The 12,689-nt window shown below is 45.0% G+C and overlaps 1 protein-coding gene across 2 annotated transcripts in view; it reads left to right on the top strand.

Annotated features, from left to right (window-relative positions):
• The first annotated feature begins 1,052 nt into the window (after positions 1 to 1,052).
• Positions 1,053 to 12,689, top strand: part of BSN (bassoon presynaptic cytomatrix protein) — an 83,966-nt gene continuing 72,329 nt past the window's right edge. For both annotated transcript variants that reach the window (XM_015641292.2, XM_015641291.2), the window contains exon 1: positions 1,053 to 1,136. In XM_015641292.2, coding sequence (XP_015496778.1) covers positions 1,093 to 1,136 — 44 coding nt within the window. In that variant the 5' untranslated portion in view covers positions 1,053 to 1,092. The remainder of the gene's footprint in view (positions 1,137 to 12,689) is intronic.

The raw sequence follows: 12,689 nt of genomic DNA, 5'->3' as shown, positions 1-12,689 counted from the left end.
AATGGCAAGGCAAGTGCTGATCATGTTTACTCTGCTGTACATTTAGCATTGCTCTGTTTGGCAGGTGGTGGAGCTTGAAGTAAAAAAATCTGGTGATAGGGAAGGGTATAGGAGAAGCAGAACTGAAAGAAAGAGCCTTTTAAAACAGAGGAACTTTGGACAAACCATTCCAGTGTGGATGATCCCTTTTACCCTCTCAGTAGCTCACTTGAGTGTTCTTGTTTGCTTGCTGTAAAGTACCATCACAATGAAAAATGAGAAGTTTATACAAAAAGATAATTTTTTTTAAAAAAAAGCAACTTTGCCTATTTCTTTTTAAATGGGCACTTCTCCCAAGCTTGCAGAAATGAGCAGTCGATGTCCATTTTCATATGACTGTTCTAGAAATAAAACCAGACTGTGTGATGGGAAGTCAGGCTGTGGAGAGGGCTCATGCTCACCTGGAGAACCCAAAGAGCCAGCTCCATCCTCATTTCCATGCTCTGTTCTCCCCAAAGACTCTGAGCCCTGCATCACCATAAGAGGCATTGCTGGGGATTTCCTCAAATATTAAAATAGTTTTTTCCTGGCTGAGCCATGGACTAGCACTCTGGGAAAGCCTGCCATACTTCTGCACTTATTGAGCATTAGTTTATTTGCTGCAAGACATTTGGAGGGTCAGGAGGGAGCTGAGGCTGGGTTTAAGTGAGGAAGGAAAGAACAGATACGCAATGTTTTGAGATCATTAAACTTGTGTGATCAAAACAAAAAGTAAAAGGAATAGAAAATAGTGCACATGATGGATCAAGTCAAAATATTTGTGGTGTTAAATACCCCATTGGGCTTCAATTCATCTTCCCCCCTGTGATGGGCAGGTGGTGGTGACACAGTGCTTTGCGTACCTGTGATTGCTCTGACAGCAGCCATTAGGCCACTGAATCCAGACGGCACAATTCTGGGTGCTTAAGTAACTCCAAAACCTCTTCTGGGAACGTGCTCATCAATATTCACAGTGTTTGGCATCAATTATTAATGCCTTTATTTCCAAAACAAATACACAGATTTGCAATCCTCCTCACAGGTCGGGGTTTCTCACTGCTGGAATTAGCCTGGATGGTTTGCTGTGGGCATGGATCTTTACCCCTTGCTTTTGCTGGGTGAGTGGCTCCTGGGGATGTCCCTGCAGTGTCCACTTCTGCTCAGAAAGGATGTAGAAGAATTTGCAAGGATTTATGTCCTTTGCTGTGTTGGCTTGTGCTGGTTGAAAAGGTGGAGGAATCCTTGGCATCTTCTGGTACAATTTGAAGCTACAGCAGGGCTGCTTCCTTTGCACTGGAAAGCTGAGTGCTGAAGGTCAGCCTTCTAGTGGAAGGTGTTCCTGCCCATGGGGATTGGAACTAGGTGATCTTTAGGGTCTTTTCCAACCCAGACCATCCTGATCCTTCTGCTGATGCTCAGGAATGGAGCCGCAGCTCAAGTGACCACATCCATTGGGGCTTGTGTCCCTCCACATTGTTGCTGAGGTTGAGCTGGCTTCCTCTGCCTCTCCACTTCTGCTTCTCCAGCACGCTGGAATAAAGCTGTTTCTTTTCTCTGCTGTGTGACTCGAGCACATATTTGATGTTTCCCATCATGTTTCCAATTCAGTGCAAACAGATAGTCAGTGCTGTGGCATATTCCTGCAGTTTATATGAGTTTGGGGAATACTTGATGTGCATCTGGACTGGCAGAACACCACAGCCTGCCTGCCACACAGCCTCTCTGCACAGCCGTGTTCACCGACTCCCCGGCTGGGGCTGGCACCGTGGCTGGCCCAGGGTGTTTTTCCAGCAATCCTTTTCCAATATCAGGTTAATTTCCTAGCGCGTGAGGTGCCCCTTGGGAAGGATGGGACAGGCAGTCAGGGTGCTAAGAGTGCTTCCCCAAGAGCAAGTATCTCAGTAGGGTGAAACGGTTTCATGGCAAAGGCGTTCTGTTTTTTCACTAAATGTGACAATAAGATTATCATGTCAGCTTTGCTGTTGAGCGCCGCTGCTCTGGGTTGTTCCTTGGGTTTTATTTTGGCCAGGGAGCGACAGCAAGTGCTGATGGTCATCCCAGTCCCACACATCGTAAACTGTTACTCTTCTTGAATTTGATCGTCACTGTTGAGCCATCACTGTGTTTTCAAATGTCTGTTTGAATGACAGATTTGTTATTTTTGTATCAGTCTATGAGCACGACTATTCCTACGAACGAGTTTTTTTGTATTTTTTCGTGCCTGGAGGTGCTAAGCTCTGGCGTGACCCCAAGGTGCTGCTGTGCAGCCTGTCAGTCATCTCTGAGCACGTCGTACCGCTTTTCATGTCACTGATGCTGGGAAGTTTTTATGAATGTGGTGAGCTGGCTCCTCGCTGAGAGCACCCAGCACCTCCAACATGCTGTTTAGGAGCCTGCAAGAGCAGCTGGACCCTATTGGTGTTTTATGGCGTGGCTGGAAGGGATGTTCATGAGGTGCTCTGCTTGTGTTTATTACCAAAGATGACTTAACTACACTGATGGTGGTGTCTCGCTCACCCTTGGTCTCTGCAGCTTTCCTAGTTTGTGTTTGATATTGAAGAGAGACCCCAGCCCCATTAACAGACTGGGGATGGTGAGTTGGGAGGGCAGGAGACAGCTGCTCCCTACCCATGTTGAGCTCCTCTGAGACAAGTCAAGAAAAGCATCTCTGAATATAATTTTTATTTTGTTTTCTCTCCTTGTTTGTTTAAGTGCTATGGTTTGGCTGGAGATGGAGAGGGAATACATCCTCCAGCCTAGCTGCTGGCACTGGGTGGTAAAGATGGTTACGATGGCTAGCAAAGGCACATCTCTGCAGTTCAGAGGTCCATGCTAGCCAAATGGTAATGAAATGTATGTCAATAGTGAGCATAAATAAGTGTAGAAGCAGTTTACCAGATGGCATAATGGGATATATAATCACAGAAGGTTTAAATAAAACCCTTGCCTCTGAATATACAAAGTCCCCCTCAGTCCAGAACTATAGTTTCTGTGATGAGCAGCAGATTAGCTGTTTTTACTGGCTTCATTCCCCCCTGAAGATGTGATTAAATAGTTTGGTGCATTCTCTTTTTTCAAAAATGATTAGTTGTGTTTCTAGGTCATTGTCTATAGAAGAAAAATGTTCATATATTTAATGCAGTAGAGTGCGTTAGGCATCTTCTATGAGGAGCTACAACACAAACCCCTCTCCTGCCCAGTCTGTTCCCAGATCCTGTCCTTAGCACAGGAAGAGCCTTTACATCTTCTGCACCTTCTCCCTAGAGCAACAAGATGAACATCTCCATGTGGAGACTGTTAGTGCTCCCTGAGGTGGGCACTAACCCAAGTAGTCCAAGAACCAAGTGACTGCAGTGGGGTGTGCAAGGTACTGCTGGGGAAAGGTGGAAGCACAGGGCTGGGGGAAACCTCTGGGCCTGATAGACACCATTAGACACCCCATCACACCCCCACTAACGAGGTAATGACTGAGATCTTTAATGAGACACTCTTCTCTTACGGAGACAGGCAATGGAGAGAGCTGGGGTTGTTTGTTCTGGAGAAGAAAAGGCTCCAGAGGGACCTTAGAGCCACCTGGGCCTCTTCTCTGGTCATGTGTAGGTCCTCATGAGAAGTGCATTTCCTGTCCTCTTGGAGGGTTTCCCATTTTTTGATACCTATAACTAAACTTAGAGCAAGCAGATGCTGCATAGAAAACTCATCCATGCTGCTTGAGAAATGTTACAGAATTTTGAGGGTTTTTGGGCATGTGTGACTGTTCTTCACTCAGTTCCAGGACCTGACAGGGACCACAGGGTCTCAGACATGACAAAGCAGTTTCCTAGGCTGAATAGCTTTCAGATGAGGATTTGACAGCTCCTCTGAAGGGCGCAGAAGAAAAATCACCATGAATCAAAATGTCATTTGGTGCAGATATGTCAAAATCCCGCATTTCAGCTGGGGTGTCCGAGGGTGGCAGACCCTCCTCCAGAGTTCTGGAGGCCTTACAGGGCAAGGACGCTTGCAGATGCCAGATGTCAATAGCTGAGAGCAGCCCTGAACCCTTTTTTCTCTTTGTTTCCTTGCATACCAGTGGAAGATTGCTTTCTAGCCTTTCTTGAGTCTTTCCTGGCCTTGGGGGCTTGTGGGCTTTTCCAGCTGCTGAGAGGCTCAGAGCCTGGTTTAAGTGGACATCCCTTTGCAGAACCAGTCCTGAGGGTTGCAGTGTCATGAATAGCAAGATTTATTTTGAAATTTGCCTTTATTTATGGATTTTTAGCTCTGTTAGGAGATGCTTGGAGTATGCAGCCTCTTCTGGCATGGTCTCAGAATGCTGCTTCTCAGGGTGCTCTGTCCTTGAAGTTGTGTGTGGGGATGAAGTCAATGTGAGACATGTCTTCTTCAGCTCTTGAATGAATCCAGAGGGGTTTGATGCTCTTAACAACACACCTGAGACCCAAATGGGTCTGCCATGAGTTTTCCAGTAGAAGAAAGAGTCTGTTGGTAGCTTGTGCCCTTCCTTCATCAGTCTAGACATGAGGAGTACGAAAAGATTTTGCCATATTTAATGTCTGCAAAAGGATGAAGTTGTGCGTGGGAATTACTTGCAAAGATTGACATGTTGTAGCTGCTAACCACCCTTTTTTTTTTTATTATTTAACCAAAAAACAGATTGCAGCCTAGGAAAAACAGCATGTTTTTTTTTTTTTCTTTCATCTTCTAAAGAAAACATTTCACTTATAGATATGTGAATTTATGCATTATAAAACAGGAATAGTTGAAAATTGGAAATGTATAATAAGTTCTTAAGGGACTTGGTAATTTGCCTTTTTCGTGTGAAAAAAACCCAAATCGGCTGATACTACAAAGCTTATGAAAGGCTGGGGAAAATGTGGGGCTGAACTAGATCTTTTTCTATGTTGACTCTGAACTGTACTTTTTCTTTTGATGAAACATGAAATTACTTTTAATTTATTTTGTTTCAATCCTAGTTACATAAACTATTATTTGATTGTACAGCTGGACTGAAAAACTGTAGGAGGTCTCACATTTAGGATTTTGCTGCCTCTCTCTCATTAAGCCTACAGCCTGATTTCTTTAAATGCACCTATTAATCTTCTTAGGGAGACAAATTGTTGTTTGGTTGGGTTTTTTCTCTTTTTTTTTTTATAAAAAAAAAACCCCACTAACCTCCCAGTTAACTGACAGAGTAAACTCTGCTGGTTTGCAGCCTTTGCAGGTAGGGCTGTGCTGCAGCTGGGCACCACAGTGCCAGCGCCTGTTGCCTTGGTAGGCTGGCTTTGGTCTGCTTGGCATAAACACCCGAGGTGGTCACAGCCTGAACTGTTCTCATCACGCTCAGCAACAACCTCCGAGTCGACAGGAAGGAGTAAATGTATTTTTTTTCCATGTTAATTTTGCTGTAGGCTACTTCAGTAGTTCATCTGCGGTAACTTGCCAGAGAAGTGGCTGCCCCATCCCTGAAAGTGTTCGGGGCCAGGCTGGATGGGGCTTGGAGCAACCTGATCTAGTGGCAGGTGTCCCTGCCCATGGCAGGGGGGTTGGAATGAAATGATCATTAAGGTCCCTTCCAACCCAAATCATTCTGTGATCTCTTATGTTTTTGATTTCCACTCTGAGACTTATGGGGTTCCAGGTTTGAGACCCATTAATGTAGGACCAGCAGGAAGACACAAAGAACCCCATGTAGTCCTTCAAGCATGCAGATTTTTCCCATATTTTGTCTCAGGTGCATCAGCTTTGTTGTCTCCTGCCCACCAAAGGTAAGCCACCATAATTTGGGTTTCTTCTTCCCCACCCATCCAGGATTTCTCAACACTCTGGGCAGGCACTGGTAGTGGCCCTTTGGAATGCTGCCCTTTCAGACCTTCTCCTCTCTCCCTGCTGGGAATGGCTCTTGGGAGGGTGAGGGAGCTGCTGTCAGTCTCAAACACATCCGTGGGCTGCACCAGCTCTAATATGAACTTGTGAGATGTCTGGAGCAGATAGTGCTGGAGCACATTGTGTCGGGGCCAGGCGGCAGTGGCAGCTTTCCGTAAATACTCCTGACGCCGGCGTACGTGAGGAGGTGATGTTGGGTGTTGCTCTCATCTCTGTAGAACACACCATTATATTCAGGGCAGATCTGTAGTCCCAAGGAGTCAAAGTATCCAAGCCTTCTCCTTTTCCTACCTGTAACGAAGTTGTGGATGTTTTGCTTGGGAATCCTGTAGCTGGGGAGCACACCAGGAAAAGAGGTTTCCGTTTATGTAGAGTATAGAACCTTTTGTGATGGTGGTGATTTTCAGAGTCCATTTACCACTATATTAGATGAGGTTTTGACTGGTTACACACTGCAGTTATGACAGAACATCAGTTCCTGTTGGAGTGGAAAAGATGATCCCTATCACTACATTATATGCCAGTGATTACCTCAACCTGGCAAAAATAAGGCATCCAGAAACATCCCTCTGGGAGGAAACTCTGAAGAAATGTCTCCTTAGGCATCCCTTTTCTGCTTTATTTTATCTGCCTTCCTCATCTTCCAGTCTTTCCTCCTCCTGCATTGTTAATGGATGTTAAGCACTGGTTAATGGATTAGGATAGGATTCCTCTTGGCCATACAACTCAGTTTCATCCAACCCATGTCCATGATTGCCAATTTAATTTTGATTTATTATTAAGTGAAAATACAGGCCCAAACACTCTGAACTGTGTCAAATTATCACACCTTTATTTTTCTTCGAAATACACAAACAAAAACCAGCCAGCTGCTCTGGGTAGGAATAGAGTGCCTTCTGCTTCTCAACATGTCTAAAATTTGCTTCACTTACCAACTAAACTTCTCAGCCTTAAATTTTACCTGCTGCCATTTCTGCCAAGCTAAGCCTTCTGAGGGTTCTGCAAGGAGAGATACATCAAATATGCAGATGCCTCCATCTCTTTGGGGACAAATGTTCTGGGCTGAGGTACGTGCAGCCAGGAAGTGCAGGCAGGGACAAGGCGCCTCAAAGAGTTGCAGAAGCTGGAGAAGTGTTTTCCTTTGATCCTATAAAGAATTTGGCAGGGGAATTTCAGATTCTCCTATTTCAAAAGTACATTTAAACTAAACAGCTTGAGATATTGAAGTTGATGGTGTCTCTGACAGTATTGGTAATGTATTGTTCCTTAGGTTTCCTTTACTTTTCCTGTTGTGAATAATGAGTTTTACACATAAAACCATAAATCTGAGTTTGGTTTGCCATTCCAGTTCAAATCTCTGAAAACCAGAAAGTGCAAATCTAAGACACACAAACACCGATACTGAGCCCATCCAGTACCAGCCCTCAGGCAGTGTCCCACCAGGTGTTTGCAACCACAGTCTTAAGCAACAAAAATTATTTGATCCTGTGAGCTGGTGTGGGGAATGTCAGAGGGAGAAACCTCTACAGCTGAGAAGTGTTTCTGAGAAACACAACCTGATGTGAAGATTTTGTTGGACATGCTGGACACAGATTTCTCCTCCTCACAGAAAAGCATGGGTTCATCAGTTTTTCCATGTACCCCTCTATATGTGTTGGTTTTGGAGCTCTTCATGGGGGATCAGGTGATGGCTGTTTGCTCAGTCCCTGCCCAAATGATCTCTTGATTGCTCTTCCACACCCCAGATATCCCCTCTCCTGGTAACCTGAGGCAACAAAAAAAATAGAATTAAGGTCCCTAGTGGCCTGGGGAGGAGTTAAAGGGATGATTATGAGACAGCCAAAATGTGTAGAGGTGCACAGACATGAACTGCAGGTTGGATAAAAATGCTATGGTTTTTCACAGACACACAAAGAAATAGGTCTTGTGTTTCATTTGCTCAGGCTCAGACAAATGAGCGTGCAAAGTCAGGATTTTTTGGTTGCTGCACAGTCACCAGGAGCTGCCTGTCTCTCTGCAGTATGGCACTCTGATTTCCTCTCCTGGAAATTGCTTTTTAACCATGTCTTTCTTTCCTTTTTCTAAAAATACAAACCAGTTTCTTTCTGGTTTGTCATTACTGCCTCTTTTTTAACTGCACTTCCCTTTCTGATGGATCTTCCTATTTTTTTATGCCTGGAATGAGAGTTCTTCATTCTGGGCTGAGTTTGGTTGACTCAAGCTGTCATGGAGATGGATAATGATACATTTTTTTGCATCAGCTTTTAACTTTGGAGCATGGGTGGAACTCGTCCAAAAAAAGGGCGCTGCAGTCTTCCCAGTTTCTTAATGGTTGAATACCAACTTCTTGTGGCTGGAGGTTTCCTAGAAGTGTGGGGACCCTTGGGTGGTATGAACGTGACCAGGGATATTGAGCTGTTGGAGCCAGACCCCTGGACTGACCCCTTTTTTACCCACCTGTGACAAACAGTGCTCATGTTGGATTAGTTTTGTGCAGCCAGCCAGCACCTGCAGGAATCTATCCAGCTCCTGGACAGAGTCAAGCCTGAATGCAAAAGGGAGAATTGCAAAACCAGACATTGGTGCCACTGTTTGTGGGGAACGAAGCCAGAAGCAAGTCAAGGGAACAGGCTGCCTTTGCTCTTCTCTTTGAATTGCTTTCCAAAATGCGTTTTTCCCAAAATAACTTAATTGTGTATTTTTTGGGGTGGATTGTTCTATATTTGTTGATGAGCATTAAATTGATGTTTTCTGAGAATGGTCCAACATGGCTTGCAGAACTCTGCAGAGCATCAGTGTCTCATTTAGAACCCATCACTACGTGTGGCTATGGTTGTTCTCTGTGCCTTACTCTGCATTTCTTGACCTTGGATTTCACCTGCCATGGTGTTTTGAGACATCCAGTTCAAGAAAGCCTTCTACAGCTCTTTGCGTTCAGCTTTAGTTTTGAATACTCTGAATAAATTTGCATGGCTCAGCAAACTTGTCCTTTCTTTATCCCCCTCCTTCCCAAGCCATTTATGAATATCCCATTTATCCCATGGCAAGATCCTGCACCTCTACTTGTGAAAACCTGACCATCTGCCTCTGCCCTTGGTGTCCTAAATCCTGCTAAGTTATTAACCCAGAAGAAGGATTCCCCTTATTTCTTCATATTTTATTACCTTTTTCCCCCCCCCCCTTCTTTCTGTAGATTTTTATCCTAACAACTCTCCCAGTTGAGATGATTTTTCAGGCTAGGTATTGCCTTTTACTCCTGTAGCTTGGTTGTTTAATGATATTGCTGTGTTATGGCCATGTCTTAAACCTTCTCTTGGTGGTGCATATTTTGCTAATAGGTGCCATGGAAGCTTCCCTTTCTTACCCTTCACCTGCTGCTTTTAATATCTTTCTAACAAACCTTCTCACTTTTTCCCTCTTCTTTTTTTCCAATTGTTTCTGAAAATTATATTAATCATGTGAATTTCTGTGTTTTTTTCCAGTCCTGCAAATAGATTGAAGCCAAATCTTTTACAGTTGCTGTTACTGAAAGTTTGTGTGTCAGGTTTGGCTCCTCAGAGCAGGCACTCTGCTGTCACAGGATTAAGTCCAGAGCAGGTAGTTTCATTCTGCATTGCTTTAGGGAATAGCTAACGAACTAAACAAAAAATTGTATCGCTGCTAATTAAAAGCAGAGAGGCTCTCAAGGAGGGCGGGCGTGGGTTATAATCATAGATTTACAAGATAAGCTTTCACCAGCCGTGTGCTATAAAAATTCCTTAGCTTCATGCCATGGTTTATCTTTCAGCTTTGCTGGCATTTCGTAAATACAGAGCAGTAATTCATGGTGTTGGCTTTCCTGGGACAAAGGCCCTCAGTTGAGCGTGACTGCAGCAATCAGCTCTTCTACCCTTTAATTGCCAGAGCTCAGATGTAGGGTGTGAGAGGATGAAGGCTGAGGAGAGCTCCTTGCCTGGGGTACTCTCCCCAGCATCCTCGTCCTTTCTGCTGCCCACAGTATTTTCAAGATTGTCATAGCTCTTTTATGTAATTTTAACACACAGAAATGACTTGCTCATAGCAATCAGTTGTACCAGGGAAGGATACGGAGGCGACACATTGAGTAGCTGAGTGGAAATCAGATTGAAGAGACGGCTCCAGCCCACACCTCTCCGTGGCTCCTGGGGATGTTTATCCCTGTTTTAGCTGCTATTTCCCTGCGTGCTCCTTGGTGTTGGTCGCAGGGCCATAACTCTGTGGCATAGCTCTTCATCATTCATTGCAGACCTTCCAAATCCTGCAGTAAAGAGCTCTGCAGGCAGCAGCTCACTTTCCTGTCCAGCCTGCAGCATGGCCACCCTCAGTATCACCTGAATTAATGCTTAACGAGAGGCACTTAATGACCCCAGACCTGCTGAGCATCCTCCCTTTCAGCAGTGTCCTCGGGTCCAGCAGCTGGAGTGGCTGATGCCTCCTGTCCCTCCAGTTCTCCCCAAAGACTCCAAGGCTTCACTTGCACTGAAGGTCCAAAGCTGACCTTCCAACTGCACTGGATGGGGTAATATTCCTCCTTGCCTTGGATCTTCCAGATACCTCCTAAGTGCCCCAGAGAGAGGCAGAGGGGGATTAGATACCCCATGGCTTCTCTAGGATCTCTGTTCATCCCAGGCACAGTGAAGACCTGGCTCTGCACCTGCACTTTCCTGGTTCTCATCACTGAGCTGTACACCGTGCAGCTGATGGCATTGTGATCAAGAGATGGCTTCTGCTGTGTCTCTGGAAGATTTACATGTAGTTTTCAGCTATCACAGAGGAAACAGATTTTTTCCTTTCACTGAAGTAGAATTAATATTGGACACTGCACTTACCCCTGAGATATTTTAATGCTTTGAAGTTCAAGATCATTAACATTCTCAGCAACAATTATATCCTTTGAAAAGGAGACCCTGTTCAAACCTTTGGACCTTTATAATGCCTGTTCCTGTAAAGCTATCTGAGAAGTGATCTCTTTGATATATATGGGATTGAGATCATTACCTGCCAGCTCTTCTGTCGGGCCCATTTGCCTTTGGCTCTGAAGGGTTTGCCCAAGATCCTGACAGTGGTGGCCACACATTTCAGGCATCAGCAGCTGAAGGAGCAGCTCCCCAGAGCAGCATGTGGTGATCTGCAGGTCGCTCAGTGACCTTCTGGCTTGTGAGAGCTCATGTGAGAGATGCAAAACTCTGCCCCGACTCCAGTTCAGGTCTTGGGGTTCATAGAGGCTGCTCTGGACTCTGTAGGGATCAGCTGCCTTGCATTTAATTGCAGATGTTCATTGTGCTCTGTATAGGGTGTCTAATAGACATCTGACCTTGGGGTTCTTTGGAGAGGTCGAGGGATGTTGTGCTGGTGAGCAGGAACAGCCACTGCTCTGGTTTTATATTGCAAAGTGCCCGAAGGGAAATTGCTCTAGGCTCAGCCAGGGCCAAGTAAGGTGCACATTAGGTATTTGCTTGGCACATAGCAAAATTAGAATGGTAAACAACAGAGTAGAATAAAATAGGGTAGAAAATAAAATATTTTGAGTTGGAAGGGCCTTCAATGGTCATCTAGTCCAATTGCAAATGATAGTGATTCACAAACCTTTACAAAAAGGCAGTTGTGCAGGAATGAAAATAAGCAAGTAAATGCTTATTTAGAGCTTAAATCAGTCATAAACCCCTCTTCTGGTATGTAGGATTCAGCTAATAAGATGGCAGATGCCTCTCAACAGCCATGCTTGACAGAGCAGCAGTGAGAGTGACATTGATGTGTTCTCCTGTTGCTGATTCTGGGTTGAACTAGACATGGCGCTCAGACGGAGAGTAACTGGTTTGTGGTAATTGTGTAAACTGGAAATCTCTTGGTTCGTGTTACCTTTCCATGGATGGAAACCAGCAGCAGCTCTAGGTGTGTTATCTCCTGCAGAAGCAGGGCCAGAGGAGGAAGCTGGCAGGCACACAGTGCATGCAGTACTGCTCACCCCATGACAGCACCACCCCTCTGGAGAAGGTTGTTAGTCTGGTGTGTTGGTTGCCAGTGGCTTGTGCCACCACCTGCCTGGCAGCCCCTCCTTGAAGCTCAGTCCCAGCAGGGTGTAACAGTGAGGCAGAGGACTCAAGAATATCACATTTCTCTGTATTTATGGGAACAGGTATGAGGGTGGAGGTTAAGGACCTGAATATTTACCAGATTGGGTGGAAGCCTGGAGCAGGAGCTCAAGTACACTGTCAGCATCAGGAGATGCGCTTTAGGGATGCCTCAGTCACCAGGAAAATGCCTGACAGAAGCTGCATCTTATTTGACAGGGATAAGGCAAGCCTGGAGCACAAAGCTGCAGGAGAGCAGGGTTTTTCCACTGCTCACAAAAGCAAGTCATTAAACACCGTGGCCTTTCACAAGAGTGCTTGTGTTGCCATCTAATAAAATACTCCCTGACAGTTTCTAGTCACCATTTCGTATTTTCTGTTTTGATTTCAGCTGTGTGGCATTTGCTGTTTTTAAACTAACCAGTACACACATTTCCAGAATGATCCTCTTTCTGCATGGACATCAATGTAATTAATTTAGGGACACTTGGATTTAAGCAGGTGCTTAATTCTGTAACTGCTGGGGTTTTTTTTGTGAAAGCAGAGCCTGATACAGGATTCCCTGTGTTGGATATAGGACTTTTTAGAGCTACAAAGCTGCCCCAAATAAAATACCCAAGCTTGGGGTATATCTGTGCATTGCTAGTGTGAGATTTTTCAGTGCACAGAGCTGAAACCAAAGGCCCTGCACATCAGACACTT

The sequence above is a fragment of the Parus major genome, chromosome 12, assembly GCF_001522545.3.
Source record: "Parus major isolate Abel chromosome 12, Parus_major1.1, whole genome shotgun sequence".
Taxonomy (NCBI): domain Eukaryota; kingdom Metazoa; phylum Chordata; class Aves; order Passeriformes; family Paridae; genus Parus; species Parus major.
Note: the sequence above shows the minus strand (reverse complement) of the source record. Positions and strands in the feature narration are given on the sequence as shown.